At 38.6% G+C, this 26,464-nt stretch overlaps 1 protein-coding gene across 1 annotated transcript in view; it reads right to left on the minus strand.

Moving 5' to 3' along the window:
• Window positions 1–26,464, minus strand: part of cdh4 (cadherin 4, type 1, R-cadherin (retinal)) — a 279,171-nt gene that overhangs the window by 82,003 nt on the left and 170,704 nt on the right. Inside the window, exon 5 of the mRNA XM_016235967.1 lies at window positions 352–578. Coding sequence (XP_016091453.1) covers window positions 352–578 — 227 coding nt within the window. The remainder of the gene's footprint in view (window positions 1–351; window positions 579–26,464) is intronic.

Genomic DNA, 26,464 nt, shown 5'->3' on the forward strand with positions numbered 1-26,464 from the left:
AAATGTTAGTATTTTTTAACGGGTCACAGACACTTATTCTTTCTAATTTAATTCAATTCTAATTTAAAATAATCTTGTTGGTTAACGGTTAACAATCGGTTAACGAGCGTCGGTTGTCATTTAGGAAAAATAACCGAAATGAACATCCCTAGTGTGTATGTATATATATATATATATAATTACATTTAAAATATATAAAATATAAAGATAATATATATAGTTTATCAAAATTGAGTTGACACAAATCTCTTAAGTAGTTCAGGCTAAATTATTTACATAAAACAGACAACTGACACAATCAGATATTCAGGAATAAATATTTGACATAAATTACACATAATTGGTCCTTGCCTGTTTAATTTGAGGTGATGGTGGGTGTCCGGCGAGGGTCAGTTTAACAGTGGTCTCCCAGATAGACTTGCCCACGCTGTCTCTGGCCGTCACCATGAACTGGATTGGTTCAGTTAGATTTGTCACATCTTGCTCTGCATAAAGAGAGCCATCCGGCCCAACGCTGAACTTTGGGTCACTGCTCTCAAAAGAAACCTCCTCTTTTTGCTGACAGGTTTCGAACTTCACTGCAAGGAAAGAAAGAAAGACATTAAATAACAATGAAACTATCATTGCTCATAGATGCAAAAACTGTTCAAAGCAATCTTGATTTTGGCCAACATCATTTCATTTCTCTTGCCCACACATTTGTCACTGCCTATCTCCCCTACTACGCTAGACTGCTTATTAAATAAAACGCTGTGGTTATATACAGTATAAACATATTGTAGCAATTACAGTTAAGGTGGACAAGGCATTATTGATTCAATACTTAATTCAGCCACATACAGACCAATAAATAAATAAATGAAATGAATTATATAGGTAATAAATGATGCGGTTGCGGCTAAATTCAATAATATAAGCAATGAACTCAGTAACGTAACAGGAAACATAAGATACCAAGATAACATACCATACTTAAATCTGATAATGTTAACAGTATATAGAAAAAGGATAATCTGAGATTCTCTTAATAACACACTTTTCTGACAGAAGCAGTGTTAAAATTAAGTTTTTCTTAAAAGTTGTGAAGATAGCAAACAGAATGAGTGAGTCATATGCTTTCTCCCGCTATGGTTGTTTGGAAAGGGTTCTGGTCAACAACAGCAGATGGTCCGTTCAGTTACACCTGAGGGAAAGTTCCACAGATTCAGCTCTACTTAAAGTGAGCGAGTGAGCAAGTGAGAGAGAGAGAGAGAGAGAGAGAGAGAGAGAGAGAGAGAGTGCCATGTGCCATGTCTAGATTAATCACAGCTTAAATTTTAGAGCTCTATTTCACATTTACCAGAAGTTCAGTCATAGAACTTTAGTGGACCATTTATGCTCCAAGTATATGGGAGACCGGGACTAGTTTTCACAATTTGTACTCCAATACATATTTCTACGGTTAAAGGACTTGTTCACCAAAAAAAAAAAAAGGAAAAAAAAATTACTCACCCTCAGGCAATCCAAGATGTAGATGAGTTTGTTTCTTGATTGGAACATATTTTGAAAACTTTTGCATTACATCAGTTGCTCACCAATGGATTCTCTGCAGTGAATGGGTGCCATCAAAATGAGAGTCAAAACTGCTGATAAAAACACCACAATAATCCACAAGTAATCCACACCACTCCATCAATTAACACCAGCTAATGTTTTTATTAGGTGTTTGGACTCTCATTCTGATGGCACCCATTCACTGCCCACACATTTGTCATTATCTATCTCCCCTACAATGCTAAGCTGCTTATTAAATAAATCATCATGGTTATATACAGTATAGGGTTGTGCCGATAGATGATAGTATTGTGTATAGACGATAGTCAGTGATTTCACCTGTGGGTGATGCCTTTGATGATACAAGACGATTATTATTATTATTATTATTATTATTATTATTATTATTATTATTATTATTATTATTATTATTATTATTATTATTATTATTATTATTATTATTATTATTATTATTATTATTATTATTATTATTATTATTATTATTATCAGGCTAGTACAATTATCTTATTAATATTAGGGCTTATTTGTTCCATCATATTTATTTTTCCGCGTTTTTACAGTGTTGCACGTTATAACCAATCACACATGATTCTGTTGAGTTTATGAATGCAATGGCCAATCAGAGTTTTGTTGTTCCGTGCGTGCACTCGCTGACTGAATTCTGCTCTCTTGTGAATTCTCTCATTATAAACAACAAAGTGCCGATGTACGTGCAATGTAAGTATAAGAGATTTATTCATCATTCAGCGTAGACAGCTTCACTGAGTATAACGGTAGTGTTTCTTAAAGTGCATAAACTCACGCTAGACTGCAGTCAATGATTATGTTCTTTGATAATGTAATTGTTCTTTGCTTGTTTTCTGTAGCTGCTGTTTGAATAACCGAGGATATGTAAGCATTATAATTATAATATTTTATGACATGACATCCATATACTGCTTGACTAAAAATATATAATGTGTAGTTAATAAATTACACTAACATTAGGCTGCTTTTAGCCTTACCCTGGAGTTGGTTCAGGCTATGAATCTATTTAAGTAAATAAAAAAATTAATTAGCATGATCATTTTGTGTATTGGCGTTCTCACAGGCTGACGACAGGACGATATGACTATGGAGGATATCGCCCAACACTAATACAGTACAAACATATTGCAGTTATTACAGTTAAGGTGGACAAGGCATTCACTGCAGAGGATCAATTGACCCTTCACAAAGACCTGCCCCCAGCCATGGCGCTCTCATGCCTACATCATGTTCTCACGCAGTGAAAAATACATTGCGGTACAAAGAGGAACCCCAGTTCTGTTCAAGCGGCACATGAACAATTATCTCTTCCTCTTTACTAGTTATGGCACGAAATTAAAATAAATGAACATCAGAGGGTATCTTGTCTCAACCACAGAAAGTTGTCAATACACAGCATTTTCAAGTTCAAGTCCACTGACGTTAATCTGCTCTCCTGTCTGGTTTGTTTGACGAAGAAAACTGGCAAATTCAGCATTATGATTGGTCAGATCGCCTATCAGTCAAACTCCCTGTGAAGGGTCAATTGGTGGGCAAGTGATGTAAAGCTAAATTTCTCCACATTTTAATTTCTGGATGAACTATCGCTTAAAGTTCATTTTTGAAAGTCAGTTTCTGTATAGACACATAAATTAAAGATTTTTGTCTGTTAAAAGCTATTGAACATTTCCAGAGCAGATGCTTTCATCCAAAGTGACTTACACTGCATGGAAAAAAAAGTAATTGCTTTGACTCACTAATATTGCAATTCAAAATCATATAAAGTTATAAACAGCATTTAAAACATACGTGACCCAACAGTATAGGTAGAGTTTCTACAGTATAGTAAAAATATTATACTTAAATTTGGGTTAACCATCTGGTACGGCGTTGCCATATGGCAAGAATTAATTTCAACTCATTTCCTTGTTATTCTGAGAAAAAAAAGCGCAATATATTGCACTATGGGAATTAAAATGGTAAGGCCTTAAGGTAGACAATCATGTGCTGTTTTTAAGTCACATGACATTTGAATGTACTGTATGTCCAAAACTCTCTTTCCCACTGTCACCCTCTCACGGAAGACACCTGTTGAAGTGCTCCAGAAATTGCTCTATTAACCTCATTTCTAAACATCTCTTCTCAAGTGGGATTTTTTTTGCAGCATTTTTGTTAAGTAAATAAGATATTTTTATTCACAATTTAACTTTGTCTAACATAGTTTTGCTGTAAATTGAGAAAATATCAATATTTCCATATGGCAGCGCTGTACCACAGTGGATTTGCAGTAATGTATTTCCCCATTGGGATTTTTTTTATTGATAGTAGCATCAATAATATGACTGCAGTTATTTATTTATTTGAAGAGTTTATTGTAGTATAGTTGTATTTAAGTATAAATAACCATATTTTACGGAGAGGCCAATAGTGCAGATTTAGCTCTTCCATGTGATGAGAGTGAGGATGAGTTAGTCTACAGTGGCGGTTAAATGATAGGGATCTACTTATTTTTGGTTTGCATGAGTTCCAAGTATATAAATCTATCAATTTCTAAAATAAATGTGCATTTAAATACAATAGAAAATCTTAATTTGATAGAAAAACTACTTTTTTTATTTGTATGATTTAAGCTATTTCATGTAATAAAAACCTATTTGAAAAAATATTTCAAATACCACTAGATATAGCACACAATTTTACAATTACAGAGACAGAGTGCTTGTGACAACTAGCCCCAGTCTCCTCTTGGCATAAGTGTAACTTCAGCTGCATATTGTTCTGACAGTGTTCAGAACCGTAGTCTTCGCAGACTTCCAGTACTAGAGGGTCAAAGCATTCCAAATAGATTTGAGTGCCGCTTCGCTCATCTCTTTCTTCCCTCAGGACTGAAAAGAAAGAAAGATGGAACTAAAATCACTTCCTACTGATTTGATCTCTCTTCCACAATCCCACTGATAACAAGACAAATTGATTTCATGAATCACTGCGGGACCAAGTCACTTGTTAAGAGTGCTGTGCGAAAATGTAAAAAAAAAAAAAAATTCTGCCATGAAATATCTTGCACGACAATCCATCTATCCAATTTACCATACGGTTTCTTGCCAAAAGATGCAACAGGCTAATAAAGCATAGAATCCATTTCACCAATTGCGGCATGGCTTGCTCAATGCTCCAGTTTCATCTGGTGAATAATTGCAAATGGGAGGGGAAGAGGCCAATATGCAGTTTTCAGAATAAGCACTGACACATGAAAGCATGCTGCCCACTTTAACAAGTTCTGCTCAAAACGTAAAAACAAAGTGCATCATACTGGGAGAATAATAACGTTTTACTCTGTAATTTCTCTTGAAGATGTCTAGAAGATTTAAATCAAGAATCAGAGTGATTTTGCTATTTGGCAGCTGTCACAAATGGTCTGAATACACTAATTGCAGCCTGTTGTTGATGGGAAAATTGTTAATTTTATTTTTTCCCCTTCCTTACTAAGCATCAACAAAAACATTTGCCAGGAGGGGGAAAAAACACACTCATGATAAAAACAGAGATGGATGTTTCCGTGAAGCAACAACGGCAGTCAATGTTTTTGTAAATTAGGCTAATTTGCTTTAATGGAATGAGGTAATTATTGTCATTGAAGACTTTTTGTCACTCCACAACTGCCTCTGACATACAGAGGGTAAACCTGCGGATCAAGCGACAAAGGCTAAACCTTGAGTGTTTGCATAAGAAAAACACTGGATTCACAGGAGTTGCCCTGCATGATATTGTTTTATTATGGGATGGGATGTTGGCATGGGAATACAAGAATGGTCAGCCTCAAAGTGTGTTAACAAGCCCTAAGAAGATGCCAAACCAGAATTCTCTCTTACTCTCTCTGTCTTGTTCCCTTTCTTGTTTTCATAAATACAGACAGGGTTGTACAGACATGTGCCCACTAGTCTCAGCTTCACATGAAAAGCACATGAAAAAAAAAGTCCATTTACTGATCTCCTCATGCATGCTAAACATAAAAAACGGCTAGCATCTGATTGTTTGACTATGCACCAATCGGCCTGATGAACTTCCTGTTTACAGTTACGTGATGACCGTCATCTGACCACTAATTAGAACACAGTGCATTTACTAAACATTTTGTCCATATCAATAGGGCTTCTTTTAAAAACCCTGGAGGCTGAGCATTTCATGTGAATTTTGTGGTAAAGCTCGTTGAGAGAAGAAGGTGCATAATAACAGTAGGAAGGGTTTATCGGGCACCGATATGTGAATGCTAGACAACTAGATTACAAACATGTTTACGTTGGTCTTTTTAAATGTGCATGTGGACAGCATGCAGATACAGATCACATTTTAATGGCAAGTGTTAATGATGAATGATTCAATGACTCACTCATGAAACAAATTTTGTTTGTGTATGAATCAGCTATTTTGAAAAATCCCCACCAGTAACACACAGACTGACAGCCTGTTCATATTTTCCTTTTGTTATACTGTGGCAAGTTTGATTTTTTCTGTCCAAGTAGGATGTTCTTGGAATAGTAAACAAGCTAAAATGCGGACTTGTGAAGTACAAAAATCCAGTATGATATTCAATTACAATTTCTCATTCAAGACAGAAGCTTTGACTGCACCCCACATAAATAAAAACAACAACAAATATCAATAATCGATTGACGTTTCAGACGGTAGCTTTATTGAAACTGCAATTCAGATTTTTTTGGAATGTCAAGGTTTAATATGTAAGAGGATATGTGAGAGAGATATTGACCAAGAAACAAGAATGTGTGTGTGTATGCGGATCAGTATGTGACAGATAGTGGCTAGATAGATAGATTGATAGACAGACAGACAGAATGATAGATAGGCAGGATGATAAACAGAATGAGGAATGCACAGAGGAAAGAAAAAAATATAGCCAGGAGCAACTGTATGACGGTGGAGATTGAGTGGCTGTGAGGTGTGTCCTCTCCATGTGCAGGCCTATAGCACAGGTTAAGATAGTTCAGGAGAGCCGCAGCGTTTGATGTTCTCCGCAGGCTCCCCTGAAGGTCATTCAGTCCTGCACTCACAAACAGAACAACATCACAAACTCAGGAGTTTTACAACATGCACTTTGCCTTACTGGGTGGTGTGTGGACACAAAGAGGTGTGCAGGGGTCATCTGGAGCTGAAGATGAAGCCTTCTCATGAATCAACTGTAAGTGGAAAACAACTCCTGCAATATGGATAGGATTTTGAGGGACGAGTGCATCAAAACTGGAGTTCCCTTTCAGTTGGTCACTCTCGACGTCACGTCGGAGGACCGACGAATTGGGATCTCGCTTAGAGGGACCAATCTACTTCGAGTGTAAACTAAACGAGCCAATGCACATTGGCATGTGATTATTGCATCCAGCTGCTGCTGATCACAGCGTGAGTATGAGTAGGCAGCAGATGCAGCGCATATTCAGCTTTTCGCTTCGGAGCCGAGCGATCACATCATTCTGCTCCTGACTACTCTACTGAGAGAAGAAGACTGAACGAGTTCAGCGCGCTCTTGGAGAGCTCTTCGTGTTGGCGGACGGCGCTTCAGCGGTGGTGGTTTCCCGTGTCGAGTGGGTTGCACACATCAGGCTGCACTACCCCCTGTTTGTGTTACAGATGATCATCTCCCCTGTGCGCCTCAGCACGCTAAAAGAGCTTTTTCCCCTAAAAGAGATGCCTGTGGAGAAGCTGCCTCCGCCTTACACGCTACGGCATCATTGCAAGTGCACCAGGCCAAGGCACTGAGGGACTTGCACGATGGTGGTCACGACCCGGAAGTTCGCAGAGAACTCCACACCGCGGCGGACCTCGCGCCAAGAGCGACGAAGGTTACGTCGTGGTCTCTGGGTCGTCCGATGTCCACTATGGTGGTCCGGGAGCTTCATTTCTGGCTGTGACTGGCTGACATGCGCGAGACGGACAAGACACGATTCTTGAACGCCCCGTGTCCCAGGCCGGCCTATCAGCGACACGGTGGAGAACTTGCCGAACAGGCATCCGTCCCCGAGATTGGTTTACAGCGGTCGACCTGAAGCTGGTTTGGGGACGTTTCAGAGCCACTCAGGTAGACCTGTTTGCCTCTCCAGGAACCTCTCACTGCCAGTTGTTCTTCGCCCTGACCGAGGGAACACTCGGCACGGACGCACTGGCACACAGCTGGCCGCGGGGCCTTCGCAAGTATGCATTTCCCCCAGTGAGCCTTCTGGCACAGTTGTTGTGCAAAGTCAGGGAGGATGAGGAGCAGGTCCTGCTGGTGGCACCCTATGGGCCTTCCCGGACCTGGTTTCCAGAACCAATGCTCCTCGCGACAGCCTCTCCTTGGCCGATTCCTCTGAGGAAGGACTTACTGACTCAGAGACGGGGCACCCTTTGGCACCCGCGTCCAGACCTCTGAAAACTTAATGTCCGGTCCCTGGACGGGACGCAGAGGTTCTGAGTGGCCTACCCCAAGAGATAGTTGACACCATCACTTCAGCGAGAGCGCCTACGCTTGAAGTGGAACCTGTTCGTTGAGTGGTGTTCTTCTCGCCGAGAAGACCCCCGAGGATGCCCGATCGGAGTTGTGCTGTCCTTTTTGCAGCAAGGGTCGGAGCGAAGGCTGTCTCCCTCCACCCTTAAAATTTATATCGCTGCAATCGCTGCTAACCACGACCCCGTAGAAGGAGGTCGTTGAGGAAGCATGACCTGGTCGTCAGGTTCCTTAAGGGGGCGAGAAGGTTAAATCCTCCACGGCCCCCCTCTATTGACCGGACGCTGGTGCTCACGGCACTACAGCAGGGCCCATTTGAGCCTTTTTGCAGGCGGTTGAGCTGAAGTTCCTTTCAATGAAGACTTTGCTCCTGCTAGCATTGGCCTCCATTAAGAGGGTAGGGGACCTGCACGCATTTTCGGTCAATGATTCGTGCCTAGAGTTCGGGCCGGCTGATTCCCAGGTAACCCTGAGGCCCCGGCCCGGCTACGTGCCCAAGGTTCCTGCTACTCCCTTCAGGGAGCAGAAGGTGAACCTCCAAGCACTGCCCTCGGAGGAGGCAGACCCAGCCCTAGTTTTGCTCTGTCCTGTCCGAGCCTTAAGGTGCTACGTAGACCGGACGCAAAGCTTCAGGACCTCAGACCAGCTCTTTGTCTGTCACGGAGGCGGCAGAAGGGGAATGCCGTCTCAAAGCAGAGGATGGCCCACTGGATAGTGGATGCCATCACCCTGGCTTATCAGGCACAGGGTGTGCCCTGCCCGTTCAGGCTGCGAGCTCACTCAACAAGAGGTGTTGCATCCTCCTGGGCACTGGCTCGTGGCGCCTCGCTGACAGATATCTGTAGGGCTGCGGGCTGGGCGACCCCTAACACATTCGCTAAATTCTATAGCCTTCTTGTGGAGCTGGTATCCTCCTGTGTTCTCACCTCAAACGGGTAGAACTTCCCTTCTTCAGGGAACGAGGGTTACATACGTAACCGAGACATTCTGTGGTTTTTACTTGATGTCTGTAAGCTTTAGGTCCATCAATATGCTAGTGTACACCTAAACCTTGCCTTGCAAATTCACTTTTAACAGACAGACGCATTTAAAATTTACTCTCTCTCTCTCTTCTGGGGTGAAATTAATCAAAAATATTGATAGCGCATCTTATGGAATATGGAATAAGAATATCCAAAGAGTACCACCTGCCTCCGACTAGTGTTTTAGCAGATATATCTTTAGCATCTATCTACTTTTTTGTTTTCCAAACTATGAATTTGACACTAAAGAAGTAGAGTTCATTCATTTTGAAGTATCTTGACTGCTTTTGTTCATGGTACAATCTATTAAGTTTGAATTTTCCAGGCTGTGATTTACACTAATGGCTATTGACAATACTGTCAAGCGATAAGCTCTTCAAATGTCCTGTTCCTTTTTCAATTGGAAATATGCAAACACAATACAGGTTGGCTGTCAATAACAAATAACATTAAACTGCATTCTGTTCTCTACCTCTCTCTCTCTCTCTCTCTCTCTCTATTTTATTTTTATCTATTTTATCTCTATTTTTAACAAAGATGCATCAAATTGACCAAAATGTTACAAAAGATTTTTATTTCAAACAAATGCTGTTCTTTTGAACATTTTATTCGTCAAAAAAACTTTGAAAAAAAAAAATATAGCAATGTTTCTAAAAAAAAATATTAAGCAGCACAACAGTTATATTAAATGTTTCTTGAGCACCAAATTAGCATTTTAGAATTACTTCTGAAGGATCATAGGTGACTTTTTTCAAAAACATCAAAAGACTTTTGAACAGTAGTGCAACTTCAGAATCATATGGACATTTTCCCCACGGAAAAAAAACACCATATAAGGGTATTGAATGACATGAGGGCATAAACAATGTCAGAATTTTTATTTCCAGGTGAACTATCCCTTTTAAATGTTTCCTGTCTAAATGGTGGCTGTGGAAAAAAAGGGGTATTGTGTTAATGTCTTTGCAGGAATAAAAGATAGTCCTTCCCATTATCCCATGCCTGAACAGGTCCACCTGCCGCACCACTGCAGGTAGTACTGGGAAAAAGGGGCATGCCATTCACAAAGACATCCACACACTCACAGCTGCACAATGCAGATGTGTGTATGCGCATACACACACATACACGTGGCAAGGTCTTCAGGTCTGATACTGGAGGGTTGCATGGTTCCGCTTGACTGACGGAGGAATAATGTACGGCAGCACAGAACTCTCTGTACGACCAGCAGACCCGCACAACACAAAGACGGGGGACAGTGAGGGCACCAAACTGTTACCCTCACACACACGCACCAACCCAGACACACACGCACATGGGTTCCCCCTGACCCAAACATTCTGTCACTTTTGACAATGGCGGTTATGCTTGATGAAGCGAAGTGGGTTATAACACTAAGTTGGTGCCGCTCTTCACAGTCTCCTAACGGTGAAAAATGTACTACGTTTGAGTAATATGACATTCGCAGATGTGACTCATATTATCCGCTCAGGATGTTCAGTAAACATTTTAATACGTTGTTTCACGACTTTCCCTTCAGAATGACAAAATCTAACAAGTTGTGATGTGAATTGATAGGTCTTGAGTTTGAAGGGTAGTGTGTGTTGGGAAAACAAGCTACAGCAGAGAGATCGGACAGGCTTCAAGTCCTCCTCACAAAACCACATGTCTGGACTGCTAATTAGTGTGAATGAACCACTTGTTTTTTCTTCTGCACACAGCACTTTTTGTGTGATGCTGCTAGGTGCCTGAGATACAAATATGGTGTAAGAAACACTTTGTCCACAAATAAGAGGACAAAAACATTCAAGTGAGTTCACAACCATGAACTGAACCGCCTTTTCTGAGCCCTGCAGGCCAATGGCCTGGAGTACAACTAATAGTTGTTTTCCTCCCTTTTGCAGATACTGTACCGCTCATTCTCCTTTGGGCAGTTCTGCACTCGACAAAGAACAGCCATCCTCAGCTTCCCTGCTGCCATGTGGCAGTATATTTTGAGTAAGCAGTTTAATTAGCCTAGTTTCTGGAGGTTTTAAATGTGCAGTGCTATTTTGAAGCAGCATAAACTTCGAAAGCACATTTACAATGCCTCAATAAGTATCAAGGCATTATTACATTACAAGCTTATTATTATTATTACAAAGTCAACCAAATGCTAGCAGTATACATTCATTAAAATGCTCCCACTGTGCAAAAACAAACCAACTCTGCACACCTATCAAACACATTTGCTCTACTAATATAAGGTGTTTATAAGCAACATGGCGCTTGAATGCTATAAAGCAGTGGCATTTGGTGGCCTTCTGAAACGAATACTACTTTACATATAAAGAATGCTTTTTTTAAATACATGTTTTATAAATATACACATACACTACTGTTAAAATGTTTGGAGTGAGTGAAATCTATTTGATCAAAATACAGTACTATAATAATACTGCAAAATATTATTAAAAAGCTGAATTTTCAAAAAGAAAGAAAGAAAGAAAAAAATACCCTCAGGGATAATGAGATCCACCTTAAAGACATGGTCGTGTTTTCAGGGAACGAGTGTAGATCTGCTCCTAGAGGGGAGAATCTGGACACTGCAGACCTCTTTTCCTTCTCTTATCTCAGAATTGGAAGCTCATAGTATAGAAGGATGTGGTTTAGGCCCCAGGAAAATAGAGCGGACACGAGATAAAGAAGCTGTGCGGAAGCCCAGAGAAGTGGAAACAATTAAAAGAATGGGAAACGAACATCAGTCGGAGGTGTCAAAGTGATTAATACACCTCATTGGCATGGAAGAAAGGCGTGTGTTTCTTACAAAAACATTAGTCACACTGACATCCTATTGGGTGCATTCTTTTGAATTGGTTCTTTTTAATAAACTGGCTGAACCCATTTCGCAGACTGGACTGAATTAAACCCAAGTTATCAGTAGAAACTGAATCAGCTGAACCGATTGAAATGCTTGGACGGATTACAGAGTTAATCGCTCATTCAGTTGATCAAATCCAACTCGAAATGAACCAAAAGTCTTTCAATGGGCCGATCCCAAACCTCTTGAGCCATTCATTCAAATTTAGAGAGAAAAAACAAAGCTCAGTTGCTAGGTTGATTCATGCTGGATTTGCCTTTAAACTGCATATATTTAGGTTATAAATGTGTATTGTTAAAGGTTACTATTTTCACATTTGTTTATTATTTGTTTGCATGTTGGTACTACAACTGCAAAAGAATAATGTGGACAATGCAAAGCAACATAGCTGTTATAAACCTATTTTTATTCTAAAGTGAGATAAAAACTGTGCACAGACAAAATGTAATTAGTCTGGCAATAACAAATGCAGCAGGGAAACAATTTACACTAATTACAACAAATCTAATCTACACAACATAAATGAAAACATGATAAATAGCACTATTTAACTAAATAACTATTTAAGTAAAGAAACAGGTGGCCATACAGATGCATCTGGGAATACTTTTCAGGGATGACTAAAATCGCTAAATCTTTTTTTGTTTTTTTTTACTAAATGAATCATAAATGACTTGAGCATCCCACCTTTAATTAGTCATGACTAGGGTTGCAAAGGGATGGAAAATTTCCGGAAACTTTCAAAAAAAATCTCTGGAATATACCAAAACATCCTGGAAAGTTTCCAGAATGTCTGGAATATTTCCGAAATGTACTGGACATTTTCCACCTTTTTGCATCTCTAGTCATGGCCAAAGGTTTTCAAACAGACAAGGAAAAGTTTAGAAAAAGTGTAATAATGTAAATAATAAAACGAACTAAATATCAATAGAAATAAATATAAGCATTTTTTAAATTAAATTTAAGTTTAAAAATGTAAAATAAATTTGTTAACATTTAGCAAATTTGACAGATTTCTAAATGATAGTTCACTAGTAATCACGACATTTACTCTATTAACAGCTACAGCTTTTCTTCAGGTTTATACATCTAATAGTAGTAGTAAAAAGACAGTCAACTTCATAAAAGTAAATATTTTCCATACAATATTTAACATATATTTACAAAAAATACATGAATTCAAACACACACACACACACACACACACACACATATACACACAGAGAGAGAACAATTAATACTGTGAAAAATAAAATACATATACATATATTATTTTTTAAATAATAAATATATGTACATTTTAGGTAGGGGGTAAGGGGTGGGTCTGAGGTAGAGGTCTACACGGGTCCAAAAATTTGTGAGACCCGTGAATATGCTACACTGAACCGACCCGGACCCGTCTATTATTTTGAAAGTTGGACCTGGGCCCGAGCAGAACCAAGAAATGTCAAAAATGTACTACCCGGAACCGACACGGACCGTCAATTATTTGAAAGATGGACCCGAACCCGGCCGGGAAGACACAGACCCGACTGGACCCGATCGGCACATATTCCACAGCAAATTGCTATTAACAAGTCAATAAAGTTGCGACTTTTTAAAGAATTTTTTAAAGAAATTAAACTTTTTGTCTTACCTAATGTAAGAAGCCTTCTCCCTGACTGTGATGCACACAATCCTCCTTGCCATCCGTGTTATTCCTCTCTTGCCAATTGAAATGCGTAATCCACTCATTATTCCAGTTTCAAAAGTCCACTTGCTGTCACGGTGACGGATGACAAATGCGACTTTGCAGTTTTGCACTTTTTGTATCTCGAGTCAACTTGCATAATAATTTAGACTGTTTGCCCATTTGGATAATAATAACGATTGCTCGTCCAGTGCCATGGCTGCTGACGTTAGCTTTACTTATTTGCTATCATCTCTGTGCTCTCTGAGCCGAGTCTGAGCAAAAATTTTAGATATAACAACAAGACAGTTCATTCATAATATTATAAAAAAAATTATCAATAATAACTCACATCACTCATGAAGGTATCCATTATCACCGTGCGTGTGCATTAACTCTGCTCACCCTGCTTCTGATGACGTCGCTGGTGTTTTCAAATTACCGACTCACACTTTTCTCATCCTAATTTTACAAGTTGAAAGTTACAAAACAACACACTGACTGATTCTGATAACGGCCGGGTGTTCTCCGAGTCCGATCGACTCGGGTATTACACACAATGTTAAACAGACCCGGGATCCGAAGTAATAGATTTGGGACCCGACCCGGACCCGGCTGACCATTTAAAATATAGCCCCGAACCATACGGATCCCGGGTCCTCGGGTCTCGGGTCCTCCGTGTAGACCTCTAGTCTGAGGCATTAAAACCTCAGGTCATGACCGTCAGCAGCCAATTCCAAACATTTTTACATACACTAATCTATAAATTCACAATATAAAGATCACGGTTTTCCCACATCCAATGTCACATGAAGATGAACACCACTCCACACTAGAATACCATAAAGTGTCCATATCACATATCAAATTTGTGTGACACGTTTTTATTGGTGTCTTTCCAGGTTTTTGTCCCGGCTTGTTTTAAGGAAGTACAGACACCAACCTTGAGGCTTTTCTGGGTGTTCATTTAAGTGTGACGCGAGGACACTAAAGAAGCCTGAAGCTACTGTGGTGTTGATCACCTCACCAGAGGTACAAGATTACAAGTAAACAAGCAGAAGCAGCTCTGCTCAGCCTGCCAATTCACCTCAACATGCTGTTTGCATTCATACAAGTTGTAGAGTGTCACAGAGTTTGATATATATGTACATAGACAAGGCACTCATCCCTATTCACAGAACTTAAGTACACGCGTGATTATTCTGAAGACAAAAGCCAGTGAAAATAGAGGGCTGGGATGTCTGCGTTCTCTAATTCACAGTTCCCTTGTTGTGTTGAATAGTCTTAGGCACTCAGAATATTTCCCCAGAAGGCACATTTGATAAATAATAAAATACACAGAATGCTTCTGTCAAGAAGGACTGACTTAAGTTTTGGGATGTTAGTAAGCTTTTAATTTGCGTTTCCCTCTGCCTAGCTTTATCTCTCTTTAACACTTTATTTTTTTCAGCATTTCTCTCCACTTTCTTGCCTTTTTTCTTGAAGGCAAGTAATCCCAACTCCCTAAATGGAACAGCACTTTTAATTTGCTGCTATAATTTCTACCAGAGGTCTGAGGATGTTGTATAGCCATCTATTTTCTTTTGCACACTCATACAAATAAATACAAATTTGAAAAAAGCTTAAAAATCCTCAAAACCACAAAAATGCTGAAAAATATATATCTGCTGACTGGAGAGTCGGTTTCAGAGTAAAACACACAAAAACAGTCTGACAGCCTTCATCAAATAAACAGACTTTGTAACTTGTGTGTGTGCAAAACTACATATTTTCAAAGCTAGCTGGTTGATGGGCTGTCTGAACGATCGGTCGACTTATCTGTCTGTATAATTGGGCCGGTTTCAGGTTCAGCGACCATGTTTCTGAGGGGTTTTAAAATAAGACACATTCTCATATTTTAAAACAGCTGGATTGAGTGCAATGAGACCCATTTTTAGCTATTTTGAACTCAGCACACTATCTTGAAAACACAACACTCATGGCAGGATGCTTAAAACAACAGCGATAGATGTGTCGCAGTGGCCAAAGATGTCCATAGAAATGTGTATGGCTGTAGTGGCGGTGCTTTAAAAGGAATTAATTTAAAGATTCAACTTCTCCAACAGACTTTCTCACAGAACATTGTCCAATTTAAGAAGCACTGCTAAAAATACCAAAGCAAACAAATGCAAGAAAGAATGGAGATACATTAATCAATCTCACTAATAGGCTAGTGGTGTAACAACCATGGTAACCCATCCGTATTTGATATAGTTATCGATCCATTTACAATTTCTCACATTTTTGCTGTCACCAAAATTTGTTAGACTGACTAATGCTGTCAATTGTTCATGAAATATTTCTTTTTACTCATAACTGTAAGTTTTCTTATGTCCAGATGATTAAATCTCCCATCTGTGCCCGCTGTCATAGATTTACCAGCTCGGAAAACTGCCATTCAATACATATTTTGCAGCAAAAAAAGACTTCTTGATGGAACTGACAGGCAAAATTGGATGCATGTTCAAAGAAAGTCAAAATACTAAGGGAAGAATTCACTAAGAATGAATTGCATCCACTGCCAGCATCACTTAATAGCACACACTATCTATGTTGTTTTAGTTTTTTAGTTGATTCTTAAGGGAACTGCATCAGGTTTGTGATTTGAATAAAGCATAAAAGTGTACAATTCAAAATAAACAGCTCAAATAAAAAATAACATTAGAATAAAACCATTACTAAAAATATACCTATTTAATGCATTTTTGCTGTCACCAAAATTTGTTAGACTGACTAATGCTGTCAATTGTTCATGAAATATTTCTTTTTACTCATAACTGTAAGTTTTCTTATGTCCAGATGATTAAATCTCCCATCTGTGCCCGCTGTCATAGATTTACCAGCTCGGAAAACTGCCATTCAATACATGACATGTCATGTCATATACCATTCATTTTAATGTCAAAGAAGTTTAGCAAACAAAAGCATTCGTGAATCCTACTTTAAAGAAATGACCCAAAATGATAGAAAACTAACAATATGTGGTGAAAATAATATTAATAACTCCTGAAAATGTATGAACATTTCTTGTATCTGTTAAATTAATTTCCATAAATAGTTATCCAAAATAGTTCACACCTTTTTTTGAGTGAAAATAACAATGCTTATTAATAATAGTGCATATAAAAAAGAATAAAACATGTTTGAATATTAGTTATTCAAATTTCACTGATTTGATTGGGGGGTGATGAAAGTAAGGATGTGTAATGAAAAAAATGCATGACAAAACTATTTCTCAAAATTTGAAATGAGTGTAGTCTAGAGTCTAGATTAGTGTGATATGAATTTGATTGGATGATTATTTTGTGTATTTATCTGTCCATTCAGCAGTACATATCCATCTCCTTCAGCCAAGCTACTACAATCTGATCCATCAGAAAGAAAACACTAGTGTGAAACGATTTAATTATGTTGTCTTTTATTTTTGAAATATTCAGTCTAGTACCTTAGAAAGAGACAGAGAAAATCAATACCTCCCTCACCAGACCTGCAACACTCTAACTGTCAATGACGCACCTTTTAGAAATGAATCCATATTTGTCTCCTGGAGGTACCGTTTGAAGCGGCTGTGGCCTGTTCTAGAAATACCTGTTTATTTGAACATTACATTCATCTGTATCGCTCTTTTCCACTGGCTTCTTGCTGCTTTTGAACTCTACTCTTTGTTAACAAAAAGAAGAGTTAGATAGCTAAAAATGCCCCCCCCCCCAAAAAAAAGGCCAATGAAAGAGATCTCAAGGACATCTCATTTTCATCTCCTGAATGAGCTATAAACCGAAGTTAAAAGCGCAATAAACAAACAAATGGGCACATTTACTTAAAATGAAATAACTGATTTGAAAATTATTTTGTATGACTTCCAAAAGACACCTGATCATGCTTGTTAAAGCATGCTGAGCACTGGAGACTGTAAGCTCAAAGAACGATATAAGACAGGAGTTTTGACCTTTCTGTGTCTAATTTACACATTCACATACACACATGCAAATACGCACATTCCCAAGGTTGCCTCCTCTGCAGGTTACTGTCAAAGCAATCTCTTCCATTGCCATTTAGTGGCAGGTGGCCGTACTTGGGTCCACAGGGACACTCATTGTTTTCTCAAAGAGCAACGGCACAATAGGTGTGACAGGCATCCACCGTCTGAGTATCTCTGGCTTCTCCCTGTGCAACGACTGCTAAGAGAATTTTTTTTTCTTATCAGATTCTGATCTCACCACGGAACAAAACCCCTTAAAGGTCAAATGCTCAAGTCTTTGTGGCACAGTATGTTTGCTTTCTTCTCTGTGATTTCCTGATTTCCTTTTCTTTCATCCATTGATTATAAAGTTGACCTTCCAAAGGACACGCTCACTACAGGCCTTCCAGATCTCCACTGACTTTTGAAACAGCCTTTGCCTTCTTGATTTTTTTTAATCACGTTGTCCCACAAATGAGCTTGAGATGCGCAAGCCATGCGCTATGTGCTTTGTTATTAGTGGTTCAGCTCCTTTCAGTCAATTGCCATGCCGGCTTCCCAGGCTTAAAAGGATAGTTCACTCAAAAATTTAATTCTGAAATTCACCTTTTTTTTTATTTTTATGTTTTTAAAAGAAGTCTCTTAAAAATACAGTAAAATCAGTAATATTGTGAACATCTGCTGAAATTTACAATAACTGTTTTGTATTTTAATATATTTTAAAAATGAAATTTATTTCTGCGATGGCAAAGCTGAATTTTCAGCAGCCATTACTCCAGGCTTCAGTGTCACATGATCCTTTTTTTTGTGTGTGAAAACCCGGAAACATTTTTAAGAATTCTTTGATGAACAGAAAGTTCAAAAGAACAGCATTTATCTGAAACAGAATATTTATTTTAACAATGTAGAAGCCTACATTTTTACCAGTAGCGCACATACAATGAAAGACTTACAACTTTTAAACTCCAAAAAGAACATAAAGGTAGCCTGAAATTAACCCATACCACTCAACTGGTGTACTGCAAGTTATCTAAAGTAACACAATCACTTTGTATGTAGAACTGATGCAAATGTAAGTCACATTTAACCAATAACCACGTTGATGAAAAGCTAATAATTAAATGATTAAAATGTAATAATAAAATGAATAATTTTAAAAACAATCAAAATAAAACACTTACTAAAAAAAGTTCAAATATTTAATATGTTTACCTGCACAGTGCAAAGATGTGTGAAAAATGCTGTGTTATAATAAATATAAATATTTTATTTTAGAAAAAGTTCTGCAAAAATGGCACAAACATGTGGGGAAAATTCTAATGGCATGTTTCTAATATGTGACTAAAATGAATTACAAGGATTTTCATTAAATAGATATCCAAAATTCACAAAATAGGTTTGATAAAAAAAAGCAAGCCACATAGGTTGTGTGAGTAAATGATAACAATTTTTTATTTTTCGGGTGAACTATTCCTTTAAGAAAGACATATTGTTGCAATATAAAGCAAGTATGATATTTTTGAGCATATTTGGTACGATTTTAATAATTCCATACCAAATATCCTCTGCTGTATTTCTGCTTTTATAGAGCAACCATTAAGAATTTTCGTTTTAGCCTGCAAGTCCTGCAAAATGATCAGGGAGATGGATCCTCACATACACACTCTCACACAAACTGGCTTATCGTGTGGTGTTCTCAAACCACTTTCATATGTTCCTCAACAAGGCTTCTCATCTCTCACACTATCTCACCAGCTTTGCAACCCTTTGGCAGGTCCTCAGCTCCATGTTAAAAAAAATTAACATTTGCAGCATTAAAATAAAAGTTTAAGGAGGACGTTGTATGACCTCTCTCTGTAAGTCTCGCCGTAACTTTTCTGTGTGTTCAGCCATTGCGGAGCTGGAAAATCCATTAGACACGATCGCTGTGCTGGTAACGCTTCCGAGAGAGCTAAGCAAAATCCGTTTTCTGGGAGACTGAAAAATGCTAAGGTTGTCAAGCTTAAAAAGAACGACATAATACCTGACACTCTTAATGGCTTACAAAACCACAGTCGACCCCTTCCTATTTCCCGCTAATTTTCTCTCCGATACGGCATTACATTGGAAACAGAATGATTTAAGTGCATCATTTTGATGAGAACTTTATTAGCCTCCATTTTGCCATGTGAGCTTATTATAAATAAAGACTTACAATGCCGGCCTGGCGTGCACGAAAAGGGCTGTCTCTTTCGATATTATACCATGTCCACTTATATATCCAGCTCTTATTGAAATTAATCAATTTTCAGTCATCTTCAAGCTTTCATATCAGCCCATAAATAGCTTGCTACCATTCAGCTCATTTTATCCACAGCCTAGAAGCAGCACACATTAATACATGCAATAAATATATCCCTGGCCAATCCAATGAGCTAGACAGCCTTTAATTTGCCTATTAAATCAGTGCAGTTACAGATGAGTCTTGCATATAAAAAGACTGGATTGAAATGCAAGAAAAGGTGAAGTGGTTTACTATAAGGCTGATCAAATCCTATTTTTCGATTAATTTCAATTAAAAGAATTTACAATAGAAAAAAGTCATTGACAACTATACTTTATCACATAAAAAAAAAAAGCCAAAAAGTGTTCTTGAATTAAAATACTGTGGTTTTATACATCAGTAAATAAAGATGTGACACCTCCAAGATCTTAATTGACATAGAATTGTAATTGTTATTGTCTACATGTGCTGTATTATGATATTGGCATATAATTGTAATTGTTATTGTCTATGTATATTTTCAGGCATGACCCAAACACTTCACCCAAAGTTTCATTGAAAAAGTATGATTTTTTTTCTCAAAAAAAGAGTTTAATCCCAAGCAAGTTCTAAATCAACAAAACTGCAAGCTGCATAGCCATGCAACAGCCTTTCTGGTTTGCCACCCAAAGATTTTTACTATCCCCACCTGGCCACCCCATATCAAATTTCTTGGACGCTCCACTGGAGCTCACTGACTGTATGTGCACAGACTGTATGTGCACAGGAACTCTTGTTAACACTCCCATTATCATAAACTAAGCTGTTTGCAATGAACTATAAATCTCTTACTTACTCTGCGTCATGTTGATTATTCTGGCTTTGTCGCATTGCTCACTTCAGTGTACGGATGATACAGCATCTGCATTGCAAGTGAGTGGTAAGATATCTAGCTAATCCGAAATGATTCTGAATTACGATGCTTTTCATTTTTGCTTTTTCGCTCTGATTCATGCACACAATAGAAATGTCTGTAATTGGTTACAATGCTCAACCACTGCAAGGACAACAGGAGTTTGGAATGAAATGCTGACATGTTTCACCATTTGTTAATCATGGTATCATTATCTCCATTATTTATTTAATGAATTATTCAGAAACTAATTTCACTTTAAATATTGAAGATGGTCAAAATGAAATCCATTAGACTTAATTTTTACAAAACAAGGAAATAATATTTCTTATCTGCCTCCAGCTTAGGTGGGTGGAAAAGAAAAAGAGAATGTGACGCACACACTTGGACGTGATCCTGGCTGACAGCTGCATGTTCCTTTTATCCCTTTTTCATGTCTTGCAGGTGCTGTGCGGAGAGGGAAATAGAGAAGATTGAACGATCATGGGTCACAGATATTTCAAATGCTTTTTTGCGCCGTGGCCTTGGAGATAAGAACACAAAATGGAAGATCCTCAGAGCTGAAATGTTAAGCAGGAGTTAGCGCAATATTAAGCAGCAGACATAGCGTACATGATTAATTTTTTTGTCCTAACACAGTGGTCACACTGCAAGGCACAAACAAGAAAATACTACAAAAGATGGCTTCTTCTCTGGATATGACAATTTGAATTGTATGCTTACAATTCTGAAGACTAAGTATGTAGATATGTAGCAGACAGTCAGTGACTTACAGTAGCCTTATTACAGGGACAACCCCCCCAGAGTAAACTGGGGTTAAGTGCCTTGCTGAAGAGAGTAATAAGCTCATGGATCACTCCTAGAGGGATTTGAACCTACAACCTATTGTTAACCATTACACCACACCAATTAAAGTGCCCCTATTATGCCATTTTTTTAAGGTTCCTAATATTGTTTTGGGAGTCTCCTACAATAGGCTTACATGCATGCAAGGTCAGTTTTCTCAAAATATGCATTTAATATCACCTCATTTTCCACCGATTCTCAAACGATTTGCTCGAAGCAGTTCTAAGATTCGGTCTCTCTAAACTCCTCCTTTCCGTGAGCCTACTCTGCTCTGATTGGTCAGATGGCCCAGTCTGTTGTGATTGGTCTACTGTGTACAGCAGGTATTGGAAATGATTCGCCCATTGTCATAGTTCCGTATTATGAATGCTCGATAGAAAATATAAAAATATATTATTTATCATACTTTACAGGTTGTGATTCAGTGGAGCCAGCTGGTTCAAATAAACTGGGTACTGAGCCATCTTTTAAGAGCAAGCATTTTGTGAATCACACGTTGACATTTCTACCATTGATTCTTTGTAGCCTAATCTTTTGGAAGTGAAAATTAAAATAATTTATGAATAGTTCCGAATAGTATTCGAAAAGGCACGGAAAACACATTCTATGGAGCCACTAAAGGGACATGGTTAGCCGCTTGCTGTCGGTACAGCCTCTTACATTACAGTACATAAAATTCACTTACCACATAAACAGAGCAAGGATAGGACAGAGTAACTTATAGGACGATGGCGAATGATTTGCAGATCCTGACCACCACTGACAAACATCTAATCTTGTAAAATGTGTGTTAAGTACTACCGTTCCATAGTATACACAGAGTAAGTGTGATTGTGAATATCGAAAGTAAAAAGTGAGCTGGCGCTGTATCGATATTGTGGCGCGTGTGCAGCAGTGGACCGCGCTAAATTTGAATACAAGAACACTGTTTAAAATTGAGTAGAAAAGTGTGAGGTTTCTAAAGGTTTAATCTGGCTGCAGAGGAACACAACTGGGTTGCCTGATTGTCACGAATCCGGTCCATGAACTTCCATCTGCTAGCCATCAGAGGTCACCCTTTCCAATTTCATTGACTCTCGCACTACACACTGTTGCACATCACCCCGAACTACATATCCCATCATTCATTGCACTGATTGCACTCAGCACGGATTGCACACAGCTGTTAACACTGATTGTACCCAGCTGTTTCATATCACTCCCTCACTATTTAACACTCACTCTGATCCCTTCCCTCTGCCGAGTATTGTTTAGCATTTATCAGTTTGATAGCTACACTACAGAGCCCTCGTTAGCTGTCTAGTCTAGTCTAGTCTAGTCTAGTCTAGTCTAGTCTAGTCTAGTCTAGTCTAGTCTAGTCTAGTCTAGTCTAGTCTAGTCTAGTCTAGTCTAGTCTAGTCTAGTCTAGTCTAGTCTAGTCTAGTCTAGTCTAGTCTAGTCTAGTCTAGTCTAGTCTAGTCTAGTCTAGTCTAGTCTAGTCTAGTCTAGTCTAGTCTAGTCTAGTCTAGTCTAGTCTAGTCTAGTCTAGTCTTGCCTTGCCTTGCGTTCTCGGTTTTTGATCTTCGCCTGTTTTCCTGGATTTATCCCTTTAGTCTTGTCCCTTTTGATTCTGTCTGCCGATCGTTGATCTACGCTAGCCCTAGGACTATTCTTGTGTTTTGCCCGCCATATACCTGTCTGCCTTTATCTGACCCATGCCTGTTTCATGACCACGTCTCTGTCTTCTTCTAAATAAAAGCTTGCATATGGATCCGCATGTCTCACATCTTGTCAGCCCCGTAACACTGATATAAAGAGACGTAATCCCCAAAACAGAGCTTCCCACTTGCACAATACGGAAATATCTGCTAAGTGTGCTACTTATCTTTGTCAACCTGACAACCATGTGCACGCGCTCACTCTCCACTGTGGATAAATGCGCTTGCTTTCTGAAAACACTGGTAAGCTTGCAGTTTAGTGATCTCCACTTCAATATTCTATTCTCAGAAAAGTGTAATTTATCAAGTGTTCATTTATGAGAGAGAGAGGCTGTGTATGTATGAATTACCACCGTTTTGCCGAGTTTCTCTATTAACAGTGAAGCCGTGCTTTAATTGCTTTAGAAACAATGATGTTACCAGCTCCTTGTTGAGAAAGATAATGTAGCTCTTGAGCGATTAAGCTAATTTATTGATAAAATTGCGGAGCAGCACTAAAAAGTTTGTTTCTGAATATCTGTGCGTGCAGAATGATCTGTGTGAGTGACTGAGCGTGTGTGTGCATTAGATACAGTGAAGACAGCGCATTAGTTTAGATTAGAACTCTTCTAATTTTTATTTTTAAACGTAGAGAGTGTGTTAATTTGTGCAATGATAACCTACCAGCAATGTAAATATGATTTTTAATATATTAGAATGAGTACATTACAATATATATTTATTAGAATGAGTACATTATTATTTATGGGCTTAAAAACAAAATGCAAACAATCAGAATATTGTACCTGGTGGGGAGTGCCCAATGTAAACATGAAACATATGCCATTCCCTATATCAGTGGTTCTCAAACCTGTCCTGGAGTACCCCCAGCCCTGCACATTTTGTATGTCTCCCTCATCTATCACACCTGATTCAACTCATCAGCTCATTAGTGGAGACTGCAAGACCTGAAGTGGGTGTGTCAGATAGGGAAGATTATAAAATGTGCAGTGCTGGGGGAACTTCATGGAGAGGTTTGAGAACCACTGACCTATATTGTACTGTGGTACACTTATGGAGGACCTTCATAATGCAAAGGTCAACTGCCTGCTCTGCCAATAGTTAGAAATGGCACTATAGTATGCAGTGTTTAATAAACAGCTGTTTTACTAAATTCTGCTGAGGTGAAATTTAGTACAGTCCCGTACCGTGATACGCATCATACCGTGGCCTCTGCATCGTGATATGTATCGTATCGTGACTTTGCTGGTGATACACAGCCCTAATAATTACCCAATGATATAATTGCGAGAGAAAGCATTGAAATATATTTTTCCTCCTTTCTCGCATTTATTCCCGTTAGGGGTTCTGAAAGTGCACGTCATTTCCTTTATGAACATGGTATTCAGATTCAGGCACATCCCTAACGTTAACCACACGAAGCTACAGTGTTTGAGGGCGGGCATTATGCGGGATTTGAATTACTGACGACGTTTAGGCTGTTCAGAGTTGATTCTTTCATTTGGGAGACAATAACTTTATTTATCGTGCACTTTCGGCTTCACAACTTTGCAGATTGTTTTCATTCACACAGCTACATTACACACTGCATGAAAGGCAAGATTTGAAATGGCATAATAGGGGTACTTTAACAACTTCAAGAAATATACTGAAACACTAAGGGACAAATTCAACAGATGTGCCACAATGTAAAAAAACAATTGTAATTTTTACAGAAAAAATACCGTCAAAGTACTACAAAAAAAAACTTTTAATGGGCTCATTGTAAGTTGCCTATATATACAGTGAAAAACTGTAAATGGTTTACCAACACCACATTATATGTCATTTTACTTTAAAATACTGTCAAATGTCTATTTTTTGGAAGTAAAAACTATGAATTTTCATAGAATGTACAGCGAAAAACAGTAAAGGGACATTACCCCGTGTGACACATGACACAAACTTGTTTTATACAAATAATTTAATAATTTTCTATCATTTTGTTTCTTCACAATGTTGTTATTAGTAACGTATATTATTAAGGTGTTTTGTGTTCCATTTTACTGTTCATTCATTATTGCTTATTGCATTATTTTAGTGTCATGTGTGTTACCCTGATGGTATTTTGTTTTTGTGTGTATGACCCTGTGCACCCTCTATATACAATTATTGGAAATATGTTATGGATAGGCCACTGGGGCTTTCTTTCTATTTTTCTATTGACAGCAATAACTGATCAAATGATGGAGAAGAGTATTATAAGTCTTGTGGTGTAGATGAAAACACTTTCTGATTTATTAAGACTTGATTTAGGTGTCTACATACTGTAGCAATAGAGTGATGTGGTACAGTCCCAAATAATAATAAAAAAGTACTCCAGATTGCCGTAGTCTGCTACATATCCTCCACAGAATCGACCTGTAAAGGTGCAGTCACATTATCAAAAGTTTGCCAACAAAAATGGTCAATTGTCAATAGTGTAGCAATGTATGAAGCTCAGCTTACACAGAAGTCACTTTCAAACCAAGACGCTTTCTGTTGGACACAGTGGTGAATCTGCATGAACAACTTGAACACACTGCAAAATCTGTGTTGAGAAATTTTTGCCCTCACACAAAATTCCTGATCGCATGGATTCCTATTGAAATGACTAGATTTTGTAGATGAAAATTTCCCAAACAACAGTAAATATGTTCATACCTTAATGGGGTTTGCACATTGCAACTCAATGTAATCAATGTTGAATCAGCAGCATAAACTTTTTTCCATAACTTTGAGTGAATCTGGCTTTAAAACAATGCACACAGTGAATGATTCACCCCAACAGACTGTGAAACGGAGTGAATATGATTTCCTGTGAGTTTGCCTACTCACATATAGAGCTGAGCAGGGAGGTTTACTCACACAGGAGACTGAAACAGTGTCAAAACATTTCTGAGACACAGAAAGTGGTCGATATCTTGTCTCCTTAATGTTGTCGGAATGCACCTCATCGTCGACAAGTGAGACCGCTGGCAAAGGGGCTGTCAAAACCTCCGCAAAACCCATCGTCAAAACAGACCCCGAACAGCTCGGAACGCAGAGAAACCAATCCCACTGAATGTCAACGCACGACTACCATTTGTCAGGGCTCCCAACCTCTTCCCATATTCATCCAGATCCTTGCTTTACTTCCAGCAACCCCGCCCC

The sequence above is a fragment of the Sinocyclocheilus grahami genome, unplaced genomic scaffold (genome assembly GCF_001515645.1).
Source record: "Sinocyclocheilus grahami isolate Dianchi unplaced genomic scaffold, SAMN03320097.WGS_v1.1 scaffold2.1, whole genome shotgun sequence".
NCBI classification, from domain to species: domain Eukaryota; kingdom Metazoa; phylum Chordata; class Actinopteri; order Cypriniformes; family Cyprinidae; genus Sinocyclocheilus; species Sinocyclocheilus grahami.